We start from the raw sequence: 26,464 nt of genomic DNA on the forward strand, positions 1-26,464 counted from the left end.
CCAGATATAGCACTTCAGGTGGGCATTTAATGCGTTGTCAATCTTGTAAAACTCGCCTTTTATCGTGAACTGTCTTCCTGTAGTTCGACCATAGCTTATGGATGTCATATGGAGAGGTTTTGGTATCTGCAGTGGTATGACTAAGTCCATCGTTCTTTGATCAAACAGACTGCCTTGCAACTTCCACTGCATTACGTAGTCGTACTGGATGTGCTTGGTTGAAGACAACGTCCACAAATCACAACTGGGGTCTGTGCATCTTACTAGAGAACAATGGGTCCCCTGAGACACTGATACTGCCTTCCATCTGAGGCAGCGCCTCATATCGTAGTGCGTATCACAGCCGATGGATGGCAAACGACTTCAGTTTTTGCATACATTAAAAGCAAATAACTCAAGCTATACATTAAGAGCACAGGTACCGCCTGTATCAAATCAAATTTAACGTACCGGACATTGATACACATGTTTCCATAAGTCTTTTGAGCCGTTGCATTTCTCTCGTAAGTTGCAGACCTCTGGCATTGGCGTACTTTATTTCTCTTAGTTCGACTTCCTCGAACTTCTTCGTAATGTTTCCGAAGTCGGATCGTGAGCTCTTGGAAGGATCAAAACCATGCCTTCTTTTTCAACTATCACCTATATTGTAAAAGCCTGAATATCTTCATGAGCAAGATATCTGATGGCCACAACCACAGAAAATGTGGCGACGGGCTGGAAGCGCGCAAGGAAACGTATGGACTATTACCTGAGTTGCGTGTTTCCTTACATTTGGTAGAGTAGTACGGAGGTATGCGGCACCTCTCCTACCGCTGACGGACTAGTGACTGCGGTACTCTTGTCTTGTTACTGTTTGGTCAAACTCCACCCGTCTTACGTCACTCAATTACTCTACTAAGTCTCACACAAAATCTGATATAGCCTAGAGAAAACCGCACTAGCCTGGACATATTTGGAGTGGTCTATCGTAGCTGCTGCACGCTTAATGAAGACAGTAGTAAACCTTCCTATGAAATGCTCTAAATTTCGTGCAACCAGTGTCTTTGTTGAAGCCCCACTCCTCTTCTGAATGTAACCGGCTGTTAACTGTCCTATTTGATACCTGGGAATGGTGAGCACGGAGGAGAGTCCGCTGCCGTAGCTGGCGGTGACGAGCAGGTAGGCGATCAGCAGCCAGGACAGCACGTGGCGCGTGGGGCCCACGACACGTGTGTGCCGACGCTCCAAGTCAGGTGTCTGTAGCACCAGCAGGCCCAAAGAACGGAAGAAGCAGTCCTCCACTGTGGAGTATCGCCCGCCTGGCGGCCCACCGCCTGTACCTGAAAAGGTGCCAACAATTACAAGGATAGCTTCCATTTAAAAGGTAAGCAGACGAAAGCTGTTATTTACTAATTACTAGAAATAACTATATTGCAGTACATCAGAACTATTATCGCTAAAAATAATAATTTTGCTGTATTAATAAAATGAAGACGTACGCTGCAGAATGGGCGAGGCGACGAATAACTGGGAAACACCGACAGAGGAACCTGACGATAGCGGATGTGATAAGACATTATGCTAGAGGTACCAGTAGAGGGTAAGATCTATAGGGAAGAAAGAGAATGGAATACAACAAAAAAATAATCGAGACTGTTGAATATAAGAGCTACAACGACATGATGAGACTGGCACAGAAGAAGAAATTGTGGTGGGTGCATCAAACCAGTCAGTACACTGACAGAAGAAAAGGGCATTGTTTATCCATACATCATTGCCTCCTTCAAACGCCAACCCTCATCAAAGACAACCACGAACTCATTACTACAAAAAAATTCTGGAATATGTTCGGAAATCCTATACATCCTTCGAACTTGTGGAGCTGAAATATATGATGTACGAATTTCTTAGGACCCCGCTCCACTGCCATACCTCTATCAGCATATACGTTCCAACAAGGTCGGCGGCCTAGAATTCTTCTGAGAAGTAGAAAGCGTCCCGTTTAAAACATGCCAACGCTTCGACGACTCTGTATGCGGCCGTTATCAGTGTGTAATCGTGCTTACACTGAAGAAGACCGCAAGACTTGTAGCTTTCTAGGCTTATGGTTACCACCCCTGTATTATGTATTACTAGATCAATACTCTTATATCTCCAGCTATAATTAAATTCAATTACTTTAAGATACTAGGAAAAAGGGTGTTAGAAGAATAATAGCAATATTAAACAATTGTAGTTAAAATACCCATTGTATCATAAACAATCAAAATCAGATTAAGGAAATTAATACATGGAAAATGTCTGGATAAAAGAATAATATATTTCGCTTTCATCATCTGTAAATGGTAGGAATTAAATCTCGAGCCTAACTAACAAAATATAGATAATTGATCGTTTAGCAGTGTTAGAATGCTTATTTCTGCAATGTCGATACTAATGTGATATTTAGGTGTTTAGAAAATGTCTTAAACTTGTTCTAGCAAAGTACGGAATATTATAGAGTGTTTGACAATGTTGTTAAACTATTTCATATTATAAATTATGTTTTACATAATTATATTCAGTAGTACATTGTTGGAAGAGTATAAATACTCGACCTCGAGTATAGTTATAGGGATGTGTGCTGGACCCACTAGAGGACAGATCCGTACGTACAGTTGAAATAAGGTCTTGGTGCATGATTCAGGTTTAGGTTTACAATAGAGCAACATTTTCGTAAACAGCATATTAGAACAGTGCAGTGACTTCGGAGTGTTAAACAGATTGATTTAATACGACAAAAGGCAGAATGATATGTGACTTTATATTCGTACTTTGTTGAGTATTAGTGTTGAACAATGCAGTGGACCTCACACACGCATTTCTATCAAATTACTGCATCTGGAAATATCTCCAGTGTAGTATTTACTACGATCACTTAGCTGTAGTAGTAACAACGAGGGGTATTACACCGAAGAATGATCATGAGCTCATAACATACAGGTTTTGAAGTGACTAAATCTACGTACTTGGCCTCCATCATCGCAGTGAAATCCATTATGGTATCCTGTATTTATTGAACAAGCATATTTTAGCTCATGTATGCAGTCGTCGAGGGACACCGAAGGCAAGATATTCTCAGGTATTTAAGCCATCTTTAACTACTCACTAACCAGTGGGAATTTACAGACTGGCCAACATGTTGGTACATTTCAAACAACAGATCCACCAACCCAGAAGGATTTTACGGAAAAGTGCTTCCTTGTCTTTCTACAATCCGCAGCCTGTTCCAACTTTACCGAACTCATCTATCAGTGATCAGCTGTTGTCACTTTGTAATAAATGAAGACTATAGTACCTAAAGCAGTGATCATCTAACTTTCTCCCTCAAGAGCCATTACTGACATAGTGGGGCAGCACCGGGGGCCACATACGTACCGACCCTATTATTAATTGGCAATCTCCATAAATCATTATGTTACGAGCCTCCAATAGACTAGGTATAGTAAGGATGAGATGAGGTGGGCACTGGCCCCAAGTACCGACCGTTGAAAGTCGTCACCATTCGGAACACTTCATGCCGATTGTTCTCCGTTACAGATTGCTGCCAATTACAGCTAACTTACAGTTGTGGCACTACAGTTGCGTAGTGAAGCGTTGTTGATTTTATTAAGGGTGCCAATGACATAGATTAGTAATGGAATTCGTACTAATGCACGACTGAGTATGAGATACCATCTCAGATTTCTTCTACTAACTGCGTTAAATCGCAACAGCCTTCATTAACCTACTGTTCCTTGCTACAGATAGGTGCTGCAATTGAAGATCACCGTCACTCACGAGTCCATGTTACCTCCGTGTAAGAAACTATACCACAGCAGTTGATGTGTATCAGACGCGGAGGTTTTTTGATTGTCAGTATTACAAGACCAGCAATGAAATACCCATCATCTAACGTCCTCTAACGCCGCAATGACTGCATACTTACCCCTCTGCTTTGAGGTAAGAAGCAAACCACTTAGCTCACGACGGAATTAACCCACTGTGAGCTAAAATTAAACACATCTAAAAATATTACTGATTCAATTTTTTTGTTTCTTACTGAGGGAGAAAACTACTATCTTATGAAGTTCTTCAAGTTAGCTGCGTTTCTGAATGAGACTGATACTTGCTAAATACGCCTCAGAACCACAGGCCACAGGAACACTTGATTCAGGCCATAGTTCGAAGACCACTAATTCTGCAACCGCACTCTAAGTTTCCTTCCTTTCACCAAACACAGCAAGGCAAAGGTCGTGCTCTTAATATTCTGATTATATCTTACCCAGTCACCATTTTATGAAAATTACTAAGTCCCAAACCACTGTAAACAGTGAAACACTGACAGCTCAATATACAGAACTTCACAGTGAAGAAGACAAGGAAAAAGAAAACATGTCAAACTGTGAAAGAAAACATACGCCATACAAACATAATACCTCAGGAAAACCACACCATGTGGTCAAAAACCATAAAACAAAAGCCTACTGATGATGCTATACCTGCAGTGAAACATGTTTGGGATATAAAACAAAACTGTGTTTTGCTAAAGGCGGCCTCCATTCTAAATCATATGTATTATATACAGGATGTTAATTTTAATTTGACAAACCAGAATAACTCGAAAAATAAGCTTCACACGAAAAAATGTGTAGAATCCAAAGTTGATTGTTTTCGAGAGGGACATCTCTGGAGCTAATATTAGCCCGCCACCCTAGCCCCCTGGGGGTGGGGCGGGAGGCAACTTTAAAATTTCGAATGCGAACTCCCTTTTTTATTGCAGAATGAGATCCTACGTACAAAACTATGCGCATTTTGTCTTAAACATTTCTTTTGATTCTTGTTAGTTGGCGCTGTAATTCAAGAAAATCCATGTTCTCATTTGTGCGAGCAAACGGTTAAGGATAAATAAAAAATAGTTATTTACTTCGTAAATTTTAATTCCCTAAAACTAAAACTCTCCCAATCTCCCCAAAGGGTGGGGTTTGAGAGAGAGGGACTAGATTTTTACAAATGTTGACCCACATATTAATTTTTTCCGCAGATTCGGATAAATTTTGTTTGTTTCGCGGTCCGCTCTCTCAAACCCCGCCCTATGCGGAGGGAGGCACAGTTGTAGTTTTAACGAATGAAAATTTACGAAGTAATTAAGTATTTTTTATTTGTCTGTAACCATATTCCACGCAAAAATGAGAACATGGGTTTTCTTGAATTACAGTGCCAACTACCAAGAAACAAAAGAAAAAGTTTAAGACAAAATGTAGGTAGTTTTTTATGTAGAATCTGATTCTGCTATAAAAAATGGGGTGGTGGGATAATTTTAGCACCAGAAGATGTCCCCCTCGAAAATAATCAACTTTGGGTTCTACACGTTTTTTCGTGTGAAGCTTATTTTTCGAGTTATTCTGGTTTGTCAACTTAAAATGTACACCCTGTATATACAGTATATTGGAGAGTGCTGGAGGAATACAGCATCTCTGTCGTATCCCTTTTGTTTGTATTCATTGGCTTTGTTGCTATATCTCCATATCTATATAACACTAGCGGTGTTTGTATTCAGACTCTTAACAGCAATTATGAGATGAGATATCCTCGTTCAGCCATGACATTCCTCAACATATCTGTACTCACATTGTCCAAAGTTTTCTCAAAATCTGCGAAAGCAAGATGGGTTTCCGAACTGAACTCTCGTCTCTTTTCTATAACTATGGCATTTAACACTTGGAAGGTGACAACCGAGCTGCAACTCACCAAGAACCTGATCCGATAGTTTCTTCACAGCATACAGTGCAGCCGTGGCGAAAACCACGGAGCAACCGACGGCCGCCCACAGGGGAGGTGAGAAGGGCAGTATGGGGACCTGCCAGCCAGGTAACAGCAGCGGCCGCGGAGCCAGGCACGCGATGCCGGCCCTAATATAGGGCCGCGAGTACTCCAGGAACAGGTACTCGGGGTACCAGGGGTAGACCGCAGCGAACGCGAGGTCCGCCTCGTCCACCGCCACGGCGCCCAGCATACCGTTTCCAGAGCCGTTCTCCCATACTGTGCCCCACTTATACGTTGTATCTTCAAGCAGGCTCCACGTTGCATTCACCTGCAAGCAACCGCGAATTGAACATTAAGGGTCAAGGTCATGAGCGAATTTCCTGTGGCTGACCATACCAACGTTGGTACACTTTTCTCAAAAACCGTTCGTTCAAAACAAACCAAATTTGGAAGATGCATAAGTTTACCTATTTTCTTCAGACCGTGTTATTTATAGACTGAAGAGTCAGAGAAACTGGTACACTTGCCTAATATCGTGTAGGCGCCCCATGAGAACGTAGAAGTGCCGAAACACGATTTGGCAGGGACTCGACTAACGTCTGAAGTAGTTCTGGAGCGAACTGAGACCATGAATAGTGTGGGGCTGTCCATAAATTCTTAAGTGTACGAGACGGTGGAGATGTCTTCTGATGAGAAGTTTGCAAGGCATCCCAGATATGCTCGATAACGCTCATATCTGGGGACTTTGGTGGCCAGCGGAAGTGTTTACACTCCGAAGAGTGTCCCTGGAGCCACTCTGTAGCAATTCTGGACGTACTGGGTGTCGCATTGTCCTGCTGGAATTGTCCAAGTCTGTCGGAATGCACAATGGACATGAATGGATGCAAGTGATCAGACTAGATGCTTACGTACGTGTCACCGGTCAGAGTCGATCTGGACGTACAAGGGGTCCCATATCATTCCAACTGCACGCGCCCCATACCATTACAGAGCCTTCACCAGCTTGAAAAGTTCGCTGCTGACACGTATGATCTATGCGTTCATGGAGTTGTCTTTATACCTGTGAACATCCATCCACTCGATACAGTTTGAAACGAGACTCGTCCGACCAGGCACCATGTTTCCAGTCATCAACAGTCCAATGTCGGAATTGATGGGCCCAGGGAAGGCGTAAAGCTTTGTGTCGTGCAGTCATCATGGGTACACGAGTGGGCCTTCGTCTCCGGAAGCCTACATCGATGATGTTTCGTTGAGTGGTTGTCGATGGCCCAACAACGAAGTCTGCAGCAATTTACGGAGGGGTTGCAGTTCTGTCACGTTCGACAATTCTCATCAGTTGTCGTTGGTCCCATTCTTAAAGGATCTTCTTCCGGCCGCGACAATGTCCGACATACGATGTTTTACTGGATTTCTGATCGCACTGTACACCAGTGAAATGGTCGTACGAGAACATACTCACATCATCGCTACCACGGAAATGCTGTGTCCCATCGTTCGTGCGCCGGCTATAACACCACGGTCAGACTCATTTAAATCCTGATAGCCTGCCATTGTGTCAGAAGTGACCGATCTAACAACTGCGCCAGACGCTTGTTGTTTTATATAGGAGTTGCCGGCCGCAGCGCCGTATTCTGCTTGTTTACGTGTATCTGTATTTGGACCACGAGACCGCTACGGTCGCAGGTTCGAATCCTGCCTCGGGCATGGATGTGTGTGATGTCCTTAGGTTTAAGTAGTTCTAAGTTCTAGGGGGCTGATGACCTCAGATGTTGAGCCCCGTAGTGCTGAGAGCCATTTGAACCATATTCAGTTCTGCCCTCTTTTGTCAATTCTAGCGCACTTTCTTCAACCTCCTGCAGTTATATCAGGTCAACTTACAAAAGCACATTCTTCATGTTCACCCCAGATTCTATGCCCTTATCACTGAAAACTTTAGCTTTCTGACTGACCCACCATTGAAAGACAACACTGCATACGACACCTGTTTCAGGCGGTTTGAGGTTCACAATACAGTTTTAACAAGCGATCCCGTTCGTAGCAAGCGGATGTTTGCTAGCTAAGGCTCAATATACAAGTGTTATAACATCTGCTACTGGCTTTGCTAGGAGGTGTGGTATATACATCACCAGTTACAGTAACTCTCTGATACTTACGCCATGATTTGGTGTCCTTTGAACTGTGAGAATGACAGAGGTCCTGTGTTACCTTTATACTTATTTCAACTGTTATACTTCTTTATTCTGCCCATATTTACGATCTGCGCGGGCAGCATATACCTATAAATACAAAAAAATTACTTCTTAAACTCAAATGCTGTTTAAAATCACTACACGGAGCTAAATGAAAGCAGCACTGAACTGATTTTCAACTTTTACGTACACTCGTTTAGCACGAGGTTGACCAACTTGAAAATCAGTGGTCAAAGAATAAATAAAGCAAAAATGTCTGATGCTGCCGTGATAAACACAGATCAGTGTACAGCAGACAGAAAGGGGCTTGCCCTTGTTTAGAAAACGCTCCTTCTTTACAGTTAACATGCACCAGACACACAAAAATATACGTATTCTGATTCAGAAAATCCCGAGGTGTAGCTTAACCCAATAAAAAGAAAATTGGTTTTTCGTCGGATTTTCAGTTCCCGGTTCCCTTATAGGAGAGACTGGGCATAATGACTCCGATAGCATATTAAGAAGTATTACCTAAACAGGGTTTGTAGAGGGGACATAAGATACCACCCAGTCAGATTAACGTGACCACCACCTATGTTTGACTTCAACGTGCAATAACCACTGTAAGACGTCGTGGTCTCCTGACCTTCATTGCTTACATATTCCGCCCTCACAATCATATTCCGCATATCAAAGCGCTTCATTTGAACCCAAACTCGATAGCATAAAGTCAATGTTGTATGAATTCATGTAAACGATATGCAAATAAGAAGTGCGCACCGGGGTAGAAATACTCGAGGCTGGCATACACACATACATTCCAGACACGCTGGTCACAGGAGTTATTAGTTTGAGAGAGGCAGACAACACACCGGAAGGCTGGTCCCTTCAGAGGACGAGTCAACCTCAGCTGCCTGTGGAGCAGACAGAATCTGCCAGAGTGAAAGGGGGAACGACCCCGTGTTTGGCTTAAAAGCAAATTCTGCTACATTGTGTGGGAGCGTCCAACCTACGCATTCTTTACACATAGCACACAATTTCAGAGATTATCACACGGAAACAGCTAACGCCAAACGCCGATACTACAGATTTCTTCATTGGTCGCCTTAAACGAAATGTGATTCTCCGATTTTAGAAGAGCAATGCTGATTGGCAGACGATATTTCTGACACCTTGAGCTGAAGGAGTAATGGAAGAGACCAAAAGATATACCCCTTCATATCTGGCATGGAGAGGCTCCATTCCGTTGTCGCTCTTGGAGCAAGGAACAAGTCTCTCCTCAGTACTTCACTGGGACAGCACCTCTGTCGAGAGCGAATCGAAGTTCGACTCTATATTGAGTCACTGCGATTAAGCGTTGTTTACTGTGTTGGCCAACACACTTATTGTGCGGTGTGAACAGACAGAGTTATAGTTAAACGCCTGCAGGCGAATTTTTGAATGGCATCGCGGTGGACTGGTTATCTGACCAGTGTACCGTGCCAATAGACTAGGGGCGAATAGGAATCCTTGACTTCATGAAGGCATAGGGAGGGTTTGAGTGGCGAAGGTCAATCCAGATAGAACGAGAGTTATCTTATTTGTCAGCAGCGAGCGGTGCAGACAGTAGTCATCGCAAGCTTACAGTATTGTGTGCTACAGCTATTGCAAGCCCCATATTTCCTCCACAACAGTACACTTCACTGCATTTGACACTTGACAGCCTCGACCGTACCTAGCAACATTCTAAAGGATAATTATTCAAGTTGAGTAGGCGCGCCTCTTGGCCATTCTGCCAAGTCAGTAACAATCTCAAACTTTGTATAGAAATTTCATTAGCGAATCCTGTCCTTGAGAGGTATCTTCACATTCCGAAAGGAACCAGGATATAACTTGTTCAATTGATAACTAAAAGTGCCATTGTGATTTCTCAGAATTTTTGCAAAATAAATAATAATTTTCGTTAGTTTCATGTTTTTCTTACACTAACTAGCACTACTCCAGTACCCAAGTATCCCACTAGTTACGTAAGAAATTTTGTGAATTTTTGTGTCATTTCCTTACGGCGGACGACTCCAGAAGATATTTATTGCTGAAAGTTTTTCAGGCATTTCTGTTTAGAACGTTAGGAGCGTCTGTCTGACTTCTGTAGTAGTGGGGGTGGAAATTGCATCTTGCAGGAGCCACAGGGTAAATGGTAAATCTCAGATTAATCCATTGCGCAGAATGACAGAATAGCAGATCAACCTCCCCCCCCCCCCCCACGCTCACACCACTCATATATGGCAGGTGCCAGCACTAGTGACCGAGGGTATATAGCGTGTGTCGGTGACAGGGTGGTGAGCGCGGGGTGAGGGGGGGGGGGGGGACGCACGGAAAACATTGCAGTCATTGTCGTAATTCGGGAATGGAGCAATTTATATGACATCCAAATGAGCATGATTATTAGTTTTCGGGTCAAGTATGGCTAAATTTGTAAACTGTTCGGATGCTATCATGGTGAAAGTATACCGTGCATGGAAAAACGGTTTATCCAAGCCAGGCGCAGAGTCAATAGTGGTCTACCAAGAGCCTTCTATGACAGGGATAAATGAAGGCTGCGGAGACATGTACGGGCAAATAAACGTCCAGCCATTGATCAGCGACCGCCCAGATGAACAAAATTGCTACAAACACTGTCTTCACTGTCGTCTCAACGACCATTCAGCGGTGTTTCTGGGTATGAGCCCCCGCAGCCGCACAATTCCTCCACCGTTTCTCACTGCTGTTAACTGGCGACGAAGACTGAAATTTTCACGCCAATACCTCAGCTGGAGGTCCACTGAGTGGCGACAGGTGGCCTTTTCTGATGAATCACGTTTTATGCTACAATGCACACACTGGCGTTGGCGTGTACGGCTTGTAACGACGGAAAACCCTCCAACAACCGAGGTAGCGTCGTGGTTTGGGGAAGTTTTCGTGCCATTCCGTAGGTGATCGCGTCATTCTGAAAGACGCAATGTATCAATACAGGTATGAATCTATCCTTGGGGACCATTTCCACAGCAACATGCAGTTCGTTTTTCCTTTTTCCTCGGCACGATGGCATCTACCAGCAGGAGAAAGTGACGTGTCACACACCTCGCTGTTTAGGTGCGTGGTTCTGAGAACATCAGGCCGAGTTTTTCTGTACTCACCTGCCCATCTAACTCCTCGAATTCAAATCCTATCGAGAAATGGCACCACCTCGATGGGGTATTTCGCACCATGGATCCTCAACCAAGTACCCCAGCTCAGCTGGCCATGGTACTGGAGTCAACATGACTCCAATTTCCTGCTGGTATCGTCCAGAAAGACATTAATGTGACTAGACAGTGTAGATAAAGTTTTGATAAGGAACCCACGTTCGGCATGTACCGTTTGGATAAAAACTAAGTTCAATGGTCGAATCACTGCAAAATCTACAGCTACAAGGTAGCACAAAAACTGAGATGAAGGCGCCATCATCAGTCCTAATCGTAACGATGACATCACATGCGTTCGAGTGTAGGAGTGGCTGTTTAGAAGCTGGTAAGTCACAACTAGGAGGGTTTACTGTGGTGCTACACGGACGCGCCGAACTCCAGATTTTGAAGAGAACGTCCGTGTCACGTAAAAGATAGCTCGATGACGAGTACTCGCGGTATTTCCCATGCCGAGGGCCTCTGTAGGAAACACAGGTAGGAGTAAATTGTCTCCGCTCTGTGCGTGCCGTGAAGCGGGAGATTTGAAAATTATCCGATCTTCAAATTTATTTTACAACCAAACAGTGCATCTTTGCATACGGTTCTATCAACAACTTACTTACGAAGTGCCCTCTACAACTCCTAGAAGTCTACGACCCGTCCTCACACGGAGAAAGGAAAAGGTCCCGAGTTCGAGTCTCGGTCCAGCACACAGTTTTAATCTTCCAGGAAGTTTCATATCAACGCACATCCACTGCAGCGTGAAAATTTCATTCTGGAAACATCCCCCCAGTGAAGTTTGGAAGGTGGGAGACACGGTACTGTCAGAATTGAAGCCGTGAGGGTGGATCGTGAGTTGTGCTTGGGTAGCTCAGGTGATAGAGCACTTGCCCGTGATAGGCAAAGGTCACGAGATCGAGTCTCAGTCCGGCATACAGCTTCAATCTGCCAGGATATATCATTATGTGTAAATCTCAGCGCAGCCTCTTTGATGTAATACACATGCAGCCCCTCCCACACTTTCTCTCCTAATTCACCAAGTTGGTGTGATGTAAAGGCGGCTGTGCTAAGACATGTATGTCACCCTAGCCTGCAGTCTCAACTTAATGACATAAACACAGCTTTTTGGAACAAATCTTGATTTGATAGATATGATAAGTGTAAACTAGCTAACCAATGATGTTTTCTTGTTGGAACACAATGTAACTTGTTGGAACAAACCTCAGCTTGCTCAGTTGTCGACATATGAGGCTAAATGTTACAATTTCATGTTACAGTGATGATATATGGGATAATGTGTTATCATTTTTTTTGCAGTATGGCAACGTATGAAGAGATCTGTTGAAATTTGCCTCTAACATAGTTATGCACACGGCCATTTATCGCAACTTTGGTGTAACATGACAATGTATGGACAAATTTTGTATAATTTGTTACAGTTTATTTGAAATGAGGTGATGGGTGCCATGTAGCTCATGGTTTCTCCGCTTTGTGATAGTATAAGATGTCAGACATTCTGTACATAGGCAGCTTGTTGCAATATTGTTGCGACATGGGATTATTTGTTACAATTATGCTGTACAATGGCCATGCGTGGAACAATTTGTTACAGTTCTGTTAGACTCTTATCTGTAACTGAGGACACTTAATATAGCTGATATTCAATTCCAAGTAATGGCACGTATACTGTCTGCTGCTATAATACTACCTGAGATCTTGGAGCTGAAACCTACTGACTGGTTATGGTACATATACTCTCACCATGGATTTCGGATGATATCAGTCACCATGTCATTTTACCACATTTCTCCGCCCTGTAAACTAACCATTCAAATTAGTTACAGTTCTGTTGTAACATAGCAATGTGTGGAGCAACGTGATACTTTCTGTATGAACGAATTTGTTAGAGTTTATTGTAAAATGATGCTCACGTAGGATGAACCGTCTCATAGCCTCCACTGTGTGACAGCAAGAATTGCCATTATGAGCAGAAGATGACAAACGTTTTGTATTACATGGCATCACTATAATGTACGGCCGACTTTGGGCAGCTGATACCAAAGAAACCCTTACTCCTCGCCTGTACAAATGTGTAATACTCCTTTGCAACAAGTTGTTTCATAGAAGTGTCATGTAGACACCATGACATAGCATAATCAGCAGAGGAATACATGTTGTAGAGCAAGATAAAATTACTGCACTAGTATCTTAGGTACTATAATGTTTGGCTGACATTGATGTCAGTTTTAACCAAACTAAAACAATTTTTAGACTAATAATAAAGACAATTTAAATATGGGAATAGTACTGTTTATTTTGGTACAATGATAGAAATTATCTCTTCAACAAGTGCACTTTCACGCTTTTCTTTGTACAGACAAGCTCGTTGCATGTGACTTTCCTGTTGCAGTACTGCTTGCCAAATGCAGCTAACGATGCTGAGAGATACCATTGATTCCACTATGAGGGACTTATTCGCTTTTTGAGAAAACTATTTAGTGACAAAAGTTAATGTCTGTATTACAGTTTGAGATCTTCTCTTTATAAAGAATGGAATTTCTTTTCGTTATTTGTCATAGTTGCCGTACTGCATCAAAAGTAAATAAATAATTCATTTCACGAAATTTCGAAGTGTTTTCTGATGCATAAATACATTGCAAAAACAATGGGTTAGGTTGATGTTGGCTCATAAATTGCTCTGTGTAGATCAAGTATCGAAATTTGGTTTACAATTTAGAGCAGAACGATACCTCTGATATTTATATCTGGTGACTGGTCACGAACAAAATTCATTCTGTCCTTGTGCGTTGGCTACATATGATCACAACAGTAATCATTATTTATAAATGGTAGATGCAGGGTGCACATAAAGTGGGGGTACACTTTCAATTATTTATTACACAAAAACCAAACATTGTGCGGATATTATACATATGTCATTTTGAAGAGAAAGCCTGAAAGTTTCTTTTCATGTATACCGAAAAGCGTAGTTATGTATTTTGCCTATAGTCAACGCTAGCCGCAAACATGGCGAGTTCAGGTGCGGAGCGAGCTTCCTGTACGTTTGAGTTCGACAAAAACAAGTGTGCTACAGCTGTTCAGCGGATATTTAGAACAAAGTACGATAAGAAGCAACCAAAAGGAAGCCCATTTACCACTGGCAGAACAAATTCGTTATGACGGGTTGCTTGTGCCTGCCAAAGAGAAGCGGACGTCCCATTGTGAGTGAGGTGAATGTGGAGCGCGTACGATAGACATTCATAAGGAGTCCAAAGAAACTGTTGCGTCGTGCATCCCGTGAACTTAAAATGGCTCCAGTGACAGTGTAGAACGTCCTGCGACAGAAGCTCTCTATGAAACCATTCAACTGGGAGCTGAACGCGGAGCTTCCGCATCGATGAATCGGCCGTGCTACAGAAGAGGACAGCTGTTTCATAAAATGGCTTCCCCAATTACCAGATCTCACGTCGTGTGACTTTATTCTGTGGGGACACATTAAAGATCTGGTGTATGTACCGCCTCCACCACGCGATGCAGCTGAGCTCCGGGAGAGAATACGGAAGCGACTGCCACAGTCGACGATGCCATGCTGGGAGGGGTATGGCAAGAATTCGATTGACGTCTGCCGTTTCACTCATGGTTCTCGCATCGAATGTTTGTAGAAAAAAAAAACTTTCAGAGTTTCTCTTCAAAATGACATATGTACAATGTTTATGTACATCCTGTACTGAAGCGAGATTTTTTGCAAATGACTTCATTCAAAGAGGCACAGTCGTTGTATGATAAATCCTCAGAACTTTTTTTATTCTCTAAAATATGGAGGTAACTCCTGTGCAGCTGTTTATTATTCGTTGAGTAGTTGTGCGGGTGATACATGCCAACCGGTGATTTTCTTTTTTTTATGTCGTCGGCCTTATGGGTTTTTCACAGACGTGAATTTGTAAAGCTTCGTGTTCCACTTTAAAGGTCTGTATTTGACCATTGTTGTTTAAACGTGCCGATTTTAGGTAGTACAAAAATAAGTTTATCCAGGTTGTGTTCTCTGGCTGACAATTACCATCCATGCGACCTTTCGTGTTACCATTTGTCTTTCTATTTCGATAGGTAATTTATTTACTTTTCAGAGTTCAATTCAGTAAAATGAAGATAGAGCACTAACGAGAACTACTTTTCAAACCAATATTGAACGGGAACTTATAAAGCCCCAAATAGAAAGGTGATGTCAAGCACACCTCAGGTACCTAAGGAGATGATGAAGCAGGGACTTCCACTGCGTGGAATGAAGAAGACAGTATATAGGCCGAAAGAGGACATAATGGGAAAAAGAGGAAGGTGTTACGAGTGTGGTAGGGCACGGGACAAATAAATCATTAAGCTGTGTGCTCTCTGTAACAAGTGGACATGCGATGGTCATTTGAAGGGAGTTTGTGTCAATAGTTTGGACAGACCGGACTGAAGTAATACATGTACCAAAAAGTAATCATGGAACTATTGGTTTAACTGTTGTATAACTGAGGCTCATATAAAGATACAGCAGTGTATGTTTCATCAACTATACTTGTTGCTCATTTGTAATGCAATGTGTGTCCACTTTTCTTTGTTTTGAAGAAAATAAGTTACGTGTATATATTATAATACATATAGCTCGTTGACATGTGGAGTTGAAAATTAATTGAATTCGACATTGTTATGAGTGTATATATCCTATTCTGTTTCACAGCGGTTAAAATAACATTGAAGACAATGATCGGATATTCATGAGACTGCTGTCGGATGAAATCGGAAAATTGGTGATAATTTATAATTTCACTGCAACTATTGATGAATATTCTTTCTACATGACAGATTTCAGAGCAATATAGGATTCGTGCTGATTCCTCTCCAGAGTGGACTATAGTACAGTGAAACTCCACCAATAACGGAAAAGATATACCTTTTCATATTATTGACAAAAAGCAATCTGACTAAGTTTTTGAGGATAGCAAATGGGAAGTTTTGGTACAGAAAATGGCCCAGAGATCACCAGTGTGTGTGTGTGTGTGTGTGTGTGTGTGTGTGTGTGTGTGTGTGTGTGTGTAGTGAGTGATTTGTTATGAAACAATGTGTGTATAGTGTGTGCAGTGACTGGTAGTGAGATATGAGTGAACAGTGTGGTATTACATTATGTAATAAGTTCTTTGTAAAAAAAGTATTGTATACCAGGAGAAAATCTAATGATTGTCTCTAACTAGAAGCCTGTAAGTGTATGTGGATACGAAATAGCTTATTTTACATTGGTCTAAACTTGTAAACACCTTGACATAGCCTATATCATTGTAAAAAGAGCTCTACGGATGAATAAATCTACTACTACTACGACATACCTTTTTTATGAGCTCTAAAATGATGCGTGTCTCAACGCCATCGAATACACTAGCGTCGCTGTTGAGTATGACATATGGCGGGTAGTCGAGTACTGCAAGTATCACCCGACGCCCGTGTAGGTCTGCCAACCCGCCGGGATAGAGGTCCGCAGATGGCGGGCGTAAGCCGAGCTCCCGCCTCCACCGTGCCACCACCAGCTCGTCACGCCACGTCTCTTCCCCGGTCAACCTCAGTGTTACCAATTCAAAGCTGGTGGACAAGGCGACACCTCAGTGAACAGCTTTAATTTCTGGTATAAGCAACATAACGAAGCTCACAGAAATACATCAGATTAAAAATGTGATAGATCCCTAAGTTAAATCACTTCCTCTTGCATTGTAATCATGGGAAACAAATACTCTTTTAAGGACTGAAATGTGGTTTTCAAAGCCAAACTGACAAATGCTAATGCAATTTTATATTGATGTTACTCTTCGTCTTCCAAATTTTGCTACCTTCCATTGTAAGATTAGGATTAGTATTGTATTATTGCCATCTTTACTTTTCACAAACCTAAAATATATCAGAATTAGTTTTATCATTAAACAATAAAGGACAAAGACGCTAGGTTGTTAACGAATTGTAAGCCATGTTTTTAATCGAGTGAGACATTGTAAAACGTTTTCTTCTCACTGACAGTAAAGCAGTTTTAACGGAGTCCGAAAACTAATTTCGTAGTGCGTACAGCTCAGAAACATAATTGAGGAATAACTAAATCTTTATGATATATGTGGATTAAAAGCGAGTTCCATGAGGTGTATGAATGGCTGCATGCTGATGAAAATAGGAATATTTAAAAATGATGATGCGCGAACTGAATATTTTTAAGATAGAACATTAAAGTAAAATAATTAAAGATGGTGCTCATCCATGAAAGAATTGCAGATTGTTCTATAATATAGACTGAAAAGACAATTGAACACCGAAGAAACATCATAACAACTTTTCTGCTACCAGAACACGCGATTGCCCTACTGCTTCTGTGAAGAAAACGAAGATTAGTTGTTAAGCCTATAAATTACGAAAGATGTTTACTCTATGATGTGATGTTATCGTTGTAATGAAAGTGAGACTTCATAGCAGCAATCATTAGAAATTAAGGGATTTGTGAGATGGGCATAGGGTATTAGGGCGTTGAGTACGTCAACACAGGATATATTTTGAAAACAGTTCCTTCCCTAAGCTTTCAACATTGTGCAGTACCCGTCTGTTAACGATAACAACAAACTAATTCATATCTATGTATTATTTTGTCTGTTATTAATGTACTTTCTTTGTTTTGGATTATTATAGACGCACCATCCAATCAATGCTTCCATACTGAGAACTCCACCCGGCATGTCGACGAACTCAGAGAAATATAATAAACTTTAAAAGGAGCTAATATGTTATCGTTACTTGCACAGGCGCTAAGTGACATCGTCGTTAAGGATGTAGGAAGGGAAAAAAAGAATAAATACAATTTCTTTTATCTTCGTATAAAGAAAAGAAGGTTACGCAAACATTTAAATGCATAAATATTAAGAAGAAAATTCGGATGTTATGGTAGGAAAACCAAATCAGTTTTTAAAACTTAACACAGTCTGCGGTTAGCATTTTCAGGTAGTAATGGAAACGTCATGAGTACCTAATTAGAACCCAGCCACTGTCCCGACGTTGAATAAAAATTATCAGTCAAAGATGTGTAGAGTTATCTCCGTCCTGCCAACTGCTTTTTCAAAGAGAGCAGAGGAGCTAACATAGGTTGTAGCAGCCTCTTTCCCTTGGGTTGGGAAAATATCTCTAAAAGGCGGAAGAGTCACCAACCAGCGTCATAAGGATGCAGACGGCAGCGTAAACCACTCCATAGAAGACACATAATTCGTATCCACAGGGAGTGTGTCCTGTAATGGAAACAGCTTTAGTGACGGTCTCTCCAGACTAGTCTCCCATTCTGGGTTCTGGAAAGGGGGAAGTGACGAAGAGAAAAAGATTGAATAAGTAACGAAATGGTAACACTGTGTGAGTAGTATCACACAATGTAAGATGTCTTAAAATGGTGGAAAGCTAGAAGATCTGAAAACGAAAACTCAGGGATGCATTCTAGATGTAGTTGGGTTCAGTGCAGAGGAATTAAAAGAAGATAAAGTCAGACAACTATAGGAACGTATTAATAGGAACAGAGAACATTGTTATGAGAGTAGGTAGAGCGTGATTATTCGCCAACAGTCCAGTGAAAGCGTTTTCACATCGGAGTCAACAGCAAATCCACGTCAATAACAATAGTTCATGTACACTTGCTGACGTCAGAAACAGATGATGCGACAGAGAAACTGTATGAAGACTTTGAAGTACAATGTGTAAAGGTAGATGAAAGTATAGTATTCATGGTGAGTGGAACGCTGTAGTATGAAGCAGAGTAGAAATTAAAGTGACTGGAGAATTGGTATCGGTATAGGGGTGAAAAAGGAGGAAGACTAACTTAGTTTTGGTTATCAAAGAAGGTTTGTGGAAGATTCCAACTGGATCACATCATCGGGAGACAGAGATTCTGAAAACAGATGGTTGATTGTAAGGCACATTTGGTAGCAAATACAGACTCAGACCACAAATTAGTAATGGTGAAGAAGTGACGGAAGTTTAAGAGAATCTTAAGAATCACCGAGGAAAGGAGCGGGAACTGAACAGCTGTGGAATGACGATATACGTTTGAAGTTCCCTAAGGCTGTAGATACTGTAATAATGAATATCACAGTAGGCGGTTGGGTTGAAAAGGAGTGGAGTACTCTAAAATGAATAATCAAGTAATTTGAACAGACATATATAAATACTATGGAGATAACTGTGTATAAACCTTGGGTGAAAGAAGAAATCAGTTGAGCGTGGAAGGATGGAAGTACGAAAATACTCAGGAAAAGCAGTAATACAGAATAATAGGTCACTGAGGAATGAAATAAACAGGAAGCGCAGGAAAGCTAAGGCAAAATCTCAGCAGCTAATATGTGATAAAATATAAAAAAGAAATGTTTGTCGCAATGACTTCCACAATACAGAGAAGTGAAATCAGACATTAGTGAAATTAAAGAAAAGGCATCAACATTAAGAGTACTAAAGTAGTACCAGTGTTACGCGCAAAGTAAAGAACGCACAGGCGGAAGGAGTACATTGAATGTCCTTACGAGAGGGAGGAAATATCTGATGACGAGATAGAAGAAGAAATTGGGGTCAATACGGAAGATATACGGAATCCAGCTATAAATTACCTGAGCTGTTATATTCCTACGATTTCTGGTTCAACTTTATCCTTGAATTTAATAATTAACCGACTGGATGTGTTGATAATTTAGCGAAGCGAATGATGACTGAATCGACTGAGAAGAATGATTGTTATGAGATCAAGAACTGTATGTTTTATTACGAATACTCAAGAATTATGAAGTATCGTAATTGCACACAACTAACCCACATTCTACATGCCATCATAGGTTACCGCTCGCTTTCACAGTGAAACTTACACGGTAACATACCGCAGCGCGAATACCCCTTTTGAGAACTGATAAGCAAAACAGCCTGCGAACTAACATCCCAGATATGTTCAGGCTCACATTTGGTTCCTCTTCCTCGAAATGTCTCGGCTCAAACTCGTCTAGGAGTTGAACCGCACGTGTCGCATTACACGTCCTAAATTACACACTTCTAACCCTTTGGTTAAATTGTCTGACTGATGGCAAGTTTGCGAAATGCAAAGTTAACATAATATATAATAACAGTATTAATAATATCGGGAACTAAATTAACGACCCATAAATGATATAGGCCACACAGCTGCGATTTGTTTAGAATAATTTTTATTCAGAAAGCAAACTAATAGCGAAAGTGGTCGTATTTAGAGTTACGGTTACACTCGAGTGCATATCCATTTGACACATTTCGATCATTCACAATCTCATCGCGAAACACAAATCCGATACTCCACACGAAAAGTCCCGCGATACCACGCAACGCAAGATTCTCTAAGTCGTTTCACTTCCTAGCTGGCTACAGACTGACTGCCCGCTTTCGCGTCTCAATCCCAACTGTACCCTTTGGTGTCTCCAGCCGAACTGTCCGCTTTCGTGTCTGCATCCGCACTGTATCTGCCCTTCCCCGGCCGCGTTTCCTGCGCGCCGAACATCGTCACTCAACTGTGTAGGGCAGTTACCTTTCCTGAAGCCGTCCACCTGATTGGCTACAGCGTATTCTACATTATTTTACATTTCAACATATTTAAACAATCAAAGCTTGAGCACTTTCACTTTCTAAATAAAGCAACAGTAATATCCGTTACATAATAGACGTTAAATTCTTTTGCACAAAACCAATACAATTTCCTTCTTAACTTTGAATGTCACGGCCAGTATCCTTGCACCAATGTGCTTTCTGATTAATAATTAAAGAACAAAGTAAGAATTATGCACTAAATTTTACAACAAATATTCTATTACCTAATGACTCAATAAGGTGTCATGCTGTCATCGTTCATTGAGTTTTGTGTAGAGGAAATGATGGTCTGATGCTTAACTGAAAATACTGATGTTTTAAATTTACTATATCCTTTAAACAAAAAAGTTACAGTGTTGACATTTACAACATTTGTCATTTAATGAAGCGCTTCTATAGGAAATGTCGGTCGTTAAGATCGACCAAAGCGTTCAGATTTTAGCATTCAGGTATTTGTTGCGAAACTTGTTAATTTTACTTTAACAGTAAATACTAAACTATTATAGATATAATCAATATTCAAGTTTTATTTGAATCATCAAGAAGGATGGCTGATTAAAATTACCGTGGCTTAATTCCCTGCTTTATTACAAAAATATTGTTCAAATGGCTCTGAGCACTATGGGACTTAATTTCTGTGGTCATCAGTCCCCTATAGTTAGAACTACTTAAACCTAACTAACCTAAGGACATCACACACATCCATGCCCGAGGCAGGATTCGAACCTGAGACCGTAGTTGTCGTGGGGTTCCAGACTGCAGCGCCTAGAACCGCTCGGGCACTCTGGCCGGCTGCGTTATTACAGAATTAAATAGTTTTGATAAATGTTTCCCTTTATGGCCGATCTTAGGTCCGCCATATTTAACACTGCTACGTCTCTTTGGCCACAGAAATCTTCTACTGGGTTTCCCTATGACGTAGGTTCTCGTCTGTCTCACTCGCACACTATAGCGCTTACGCCTCAATAGCCGCCGGTGAGTTTCCCCATTTCGTTGTGAATTGCGCCCTTTGTGGCATCCGGTCCTGGACAACAGGGTTATTTCACAGTTCTTGAAGTCTGAATCTTTCGGCCATATACTTAAATGAGAGCGAAATGGTCGTTAACTCACAAGCCTAACAAGTCAGCTCCCAGACTGCTCCGCTGAAAATGCCACACTCGCCCTCGTGTCGGGCGGCCACAACTACCATTCCCTGAAATGCATCGCCTGCAATCACAGATTATTTCGTAAATCCGATCTCGACTAATCCCGAATATCTATGATACATATTATATGGAATCGCAGATCGACAATTTTGCCATTTCAATTAATAACTATTTTGAAATATCTCCTCGTGTGATGGTACCACATTGTACAGTGCTTCAGTCAGGGTTTAAGACGGCTTTGAAGGACTTAAGATCCAATAAGGCGGAAGGGATAGATAACGTTCCTTCGGAATTGGTAAGTGACAATCAAAGCACTATTGAACTTCGGGTGTAGAGTCTGTGAGATCGGAAGGCTATCATCAGACTTTCGGAAAAATATCATCCACACGACATCGACAGCAGAAGACTGGAAAGGAAGAGTGTGACTCTGATACATGACCATCAGTTTTTGTATCTGCATCTACATACATGCTCCGCAAGTCACCATGTGGTGCGTCGCAGAGTGTACCCTGTACCACTAGTAGACATTTTCAGATTAGTAGTGTGCTGCATGAAACAGTCACATCGATTAAATATTAGGAAACTGTGGAAAGGGGGCCGCATACAGGACTTAATGACGCCCATTGTTGAGTACTGTTTGAGTGTTTAGGATGTGCACCTGGTCGGACTGACGGAAGACATCTAAACAATTCAGAGGAGTTGCTTAGATGTCTTCCGTCAGTCCGACCAGGTGCACATCCTAAACACTCAAACCCGCCCGGAAAAAGACCGAATGGAAAACGGCTGCCTTTATGCTTCCGTACAAGCCTTAATCTCCATAATCTTACCTTCAGACTGTTACGGTCGCAGGTTCGAATCCTGCCTCGGGCATGGATGTGTGTGATGTCCTTAGGTTAGTTAGGTTTAAGTAGTTCTAAGTTCTAGAGGACTGATGACCACAGATGTTAAGTCCCATAGTGCTCAGAGCCATTTGAACCATTTTTTTATCTTCAAAGTCCTTACACAAAATGTACGTTGGCGGCAGTAAAATCGCTCTGCAGTCACATTCAAACGCCGGTTCTCTAACTTTTTCTCCATAGCTCCCCTCGAAAAGAACGTCGCCTTTCCTCCAGTGATTACCTTTTGAGTTCCCGACGCATTTCGGTAATATTTGAGAGTTGTTCGAAAATACAGGTTACAAGTCTAGTAGCCCGCCTCTGAATTGCTTAGATGTCTTCCGTCAGTCCGACCAGGTGCGCACCCTGAACACTCGAACAGTACTCGAGAATGGATGTCTCTAGTGCCTTTACGCGGCACCCTTTACACAGTTTCCTAATATTTAGACGAGGTGACTGTTTCAAGCAGCACACTATTAATGCTGTGTCTGAACATTATGGCTTTGTTTTTCCTTCTGATCTGCATTACCTTACAATTTTCTACGTTTAGACGTACCTGCAATTCATGACAACAACTAGAAATTTTGTCTAAGTCATCTTGTATCCTCCTGCCGTCACTTGACGTCGACACCCTCACGTACATCGTAGCATCATCAGCAAACATCCACAGACTGCTGCGTATCCTGACCGCCAGATAATTTATGTATATAGAAGGCAATTGGGATTCTAGGAACGAAAAGCAAGCAGAGAAGCAATTCTAAAGTTGCAATTGATAATGGAATATCTTAGAGCACTTTGCTCCAGCAAACTACACTATTCATTACAAAATGGGCGCAAACCGCCATCAGTGGCCTTAGTTTTCCCCTTAAATTCACTTAAATCACTGACTGAGCCTATCTTCACCTATCACACCTTACATCGAAACTTCCAATCCCAAGGATTAGACGTTGTCAACAAAAACGCCTTGCAGAAGGTCATAAACAGTCGGATCTCATTCGCCACGTTGAAATGGTGATGCTCATCGTTTTCTCACAACGTCATTTATTGTATATGGATTTCTTCACACTCAGAGTGCAGAAATGTTGAGGGTGTGGACACCACTAAACGGCAACATGGTCAGGGAGTTGCGTATTTGACTGGTAATCAAAACGTCGTGGGTTCCTGTATTCGAATCTATACACTGCTAACATTTTTAATAAAATTCAGCGTAAATGGCGGCCGTAGGCTTCTGGCGTAAGAAGTCACCCTCGTTCTTCCATCTGCCTTGTGAAAGACGGTCGAGGAGTTGACAGAGCTTCAGAGCACTCACTTGAGCTTGTGGTGGGAAATTGCCCCTAAAAGACAGAACAATCAGCTGTGATGAACTGCGTGAGGATGCATAGGACACTGGAAACTACTTCGTTAAAGACACAAAAAATGTATCTACAGGACATGTGGGATGGGATTCGAAAAGTGTTATCATGATCTCGCCATTGGCCAGAGAGTCCCAATTAGACCATTCGGATCTCCAGGAGGCGATTAGCAACGGGACGTGAGCACAAACGAGCAAAAGAGCACCAGTGCACGACTGGGAGTGAGTAAATTGAAGTGAAAGTAAACAAAGATTTCTAGCCCGACGAATGTAGATTAGTATCATAAGCAACAGAAAATGGTATAACGGGAGTAGGATTTATTATGATTGCCAAGGTAGGGGAGATTAACTGTGAACAGTTCAGTGATACCGTCCTTCTCATCGGGATCGACATCAAACAAACGCCGCCAACAGTAGTTCAAGTATATATGCCAATGTCGCAGGCAAAAGATGAAGACATGGAGAAAGTATAACACTGAACGCGTGATACAGTACGTAAAGGAAACTGAAAATAAAGTAATCATGAGGGACTGGAATGTGACAGTGGGGTGCATGAGAAAGAAGTATACGAAAGAACATGGGGGGGGGGGGGGGGGAGTGCAGCAGGAATGAAAGAGAAGAAAGACTATGGAGTTGTGTAACAAATGTCGGATAGTGTACGTGGAAATGGCGCGGAGATATGGAAATATTCCAGCTGGATTGTGTTATTGTCGGACAGAGATACAACAATCAGATGCAGAATCGGATAACAGTTTACTGATGATGAAGGGAAGACTGAAGTTAGAGAGAATCGTGAAGGAGGAAGTGAAATACTGAAGTGCTGAGAAATGATGAGATAATTTTCAGTGTCACTGAAGATGTGAATATTGAGATAACGAGTAACACAATAGACAGCTCAGTTGAATAGCAGTGGACATCTCTAAAAACAGCAGTCACAGACGTTGGATAGCCAGATATAATGGAAATGACACCTTGGTTAAAAGGAAAAGCACTACAACTGATTGACAAAAAAAGGACGTACTACAGTACTCTGGGAAAGTCATGATACCGAAATATAAATTACTTAGAAATGCTATAAATAGCGAAGCCTAGGTGAAGTAGTTGCAGAAAAAAATGTAATGAAGGGAGTAAAGGAAAGGCGAAGTCTTTCGTCCCTACTGTTCAGTCTACAGATCGTAAAAGCAATGACGGAAATACAAGACAGGAATAAAGAGTGCGTTTAAAGTTTTGGTTGAAAGAATGTCAGTAATAACGTTCGGTGATGACATTGCTGTTTCCAGTGAAAGTAGCCAAGAGTTGCAAGAGGTGTTGAATGTAATGAAGATCAAATGTCTACAGATGATGGAATGAGAGTAAGCGGAAGAAAGACAAAAGTAAGGAATAGTAGCCGAAATGAGGTTATCGACGAACATAAGTTCAAAACTAATCACCACGAAGCTTACGAAGTTAAGGATTTCTGTTTCTTTGGAAGCACAATAAGACATTGCGGATTTATCAAGGACGACATATAAAGCGAACTGGGGTCGGCAAAGATGGAATTCCTGACAAAGGAAAGCCTGCTGGTATCAAATATTGCCCTTTAATCTGAGGAAGAAGTTTCTAAGGTAGTACGTTGGGAGTACAGTATTGCATGGTAATAAATCATGTGCTGTGGGAGCAGAAGCAAATCTAAACGTTTGAGATGTGATGCTATAGAAGTATGTTGAAAATTTGGTCGTCTGATAAGGTAAGGAATGATGAGATTCTGCGGAGAATCGCCGCATAAAGGTGCATACGGGTAACAATGACCAGACGAAGGGATAGGATGGTAAGGCATATGTTAACTCCCATGGTATCATAAGGAGCTGTAGAGGGTGAAAACTATAGAGGAAGACAGTTTGTAATACAAACAGAGGAGGGTGGGAGAAGGGAAGGTAGCGTCTGTGTGACGTTGGTGTGACGTTAGCGGACACCTCTGTACATGCTCCTGGGGAAGGGGAGTTAAACAAATGATGTCACTGCCCTCTGTAGTGATGCTGCAGGGGAGAGGAGTGAGGGATGCAGCGGTTTAGGAAAGTCTGGAAACAAATCTGGTGTTAACAGACGTCTTGGGCATCGTACCTATAATGCTGTTTCAGTTATATAATGGTCGCAGATTATAAAAAAATGCATTTCGGTTTATACTATGAGAAATTATATTAACAGTCTAGCTTAAAGTAAAGGACAGTCATGTTTATAAGGTAAATAGATCAGAACATATTACCATTTTCACTACAGTTGCCGGCCGCGGTGGTCTCGCGGTTAAGGCGCTCAGTCCGGAACCGCGCGACTGCTACGGTCGCAGGTTCGAATCCTGCCT

The 26,464-nt window shown here is 41.8% G+C and overlaps 1 protein-coding gene across 1 annotated transcript in view; it reads right to left on the reverse strand.

Annotated features, from left to right (window-relative positions):
• Positions 1-17,856, reverse strand: part of LOC126456599 (glutamate receptor ionotropic, kainate 2-like) — a 60,474-nt gene extending 42,618 nt beyond the window's left edge. Inside the window, exons 1-4 of the mRNA XM_050092344.1 lie at positions 17,816-17,856; positions 16,477-16,726; positions 5,749-6,091; positions 1,103-1,319 (exon numbers count right to left, since the gene is read on the reverse strand). Coding sequence (XP_049948301.1) covers positions 1,103-1,319; positions 5,749-6,091; positions 16,477-16,726; positions 17,816-17,856 — 851 coding nt within the window. The remainder of the gene's footprint in view (positions 1-1,102; positions 1,320-5,748; positions 6,092-16,476; positions 16,727-17,815) is intronic.
• Positions 17,857-26,464: the final 8,608 nt, after the last annotated feature.

This window comes from Schistocerca serialis, chromosome 2, assembly GCF_023864345.2.
Source record: "Schistocerca serialis cubense isolate TAMUIC-IGC-003099 chromosome 2, iqSchSeri2.2, whole genome shotgun sequence".
Classification (NCBI taxonomy): Eukaryota; Metazoa; Arthropoda; class Insecta; order Orthoptera; family Acrididae; genus Schistocerca; species Schistocerca serialis.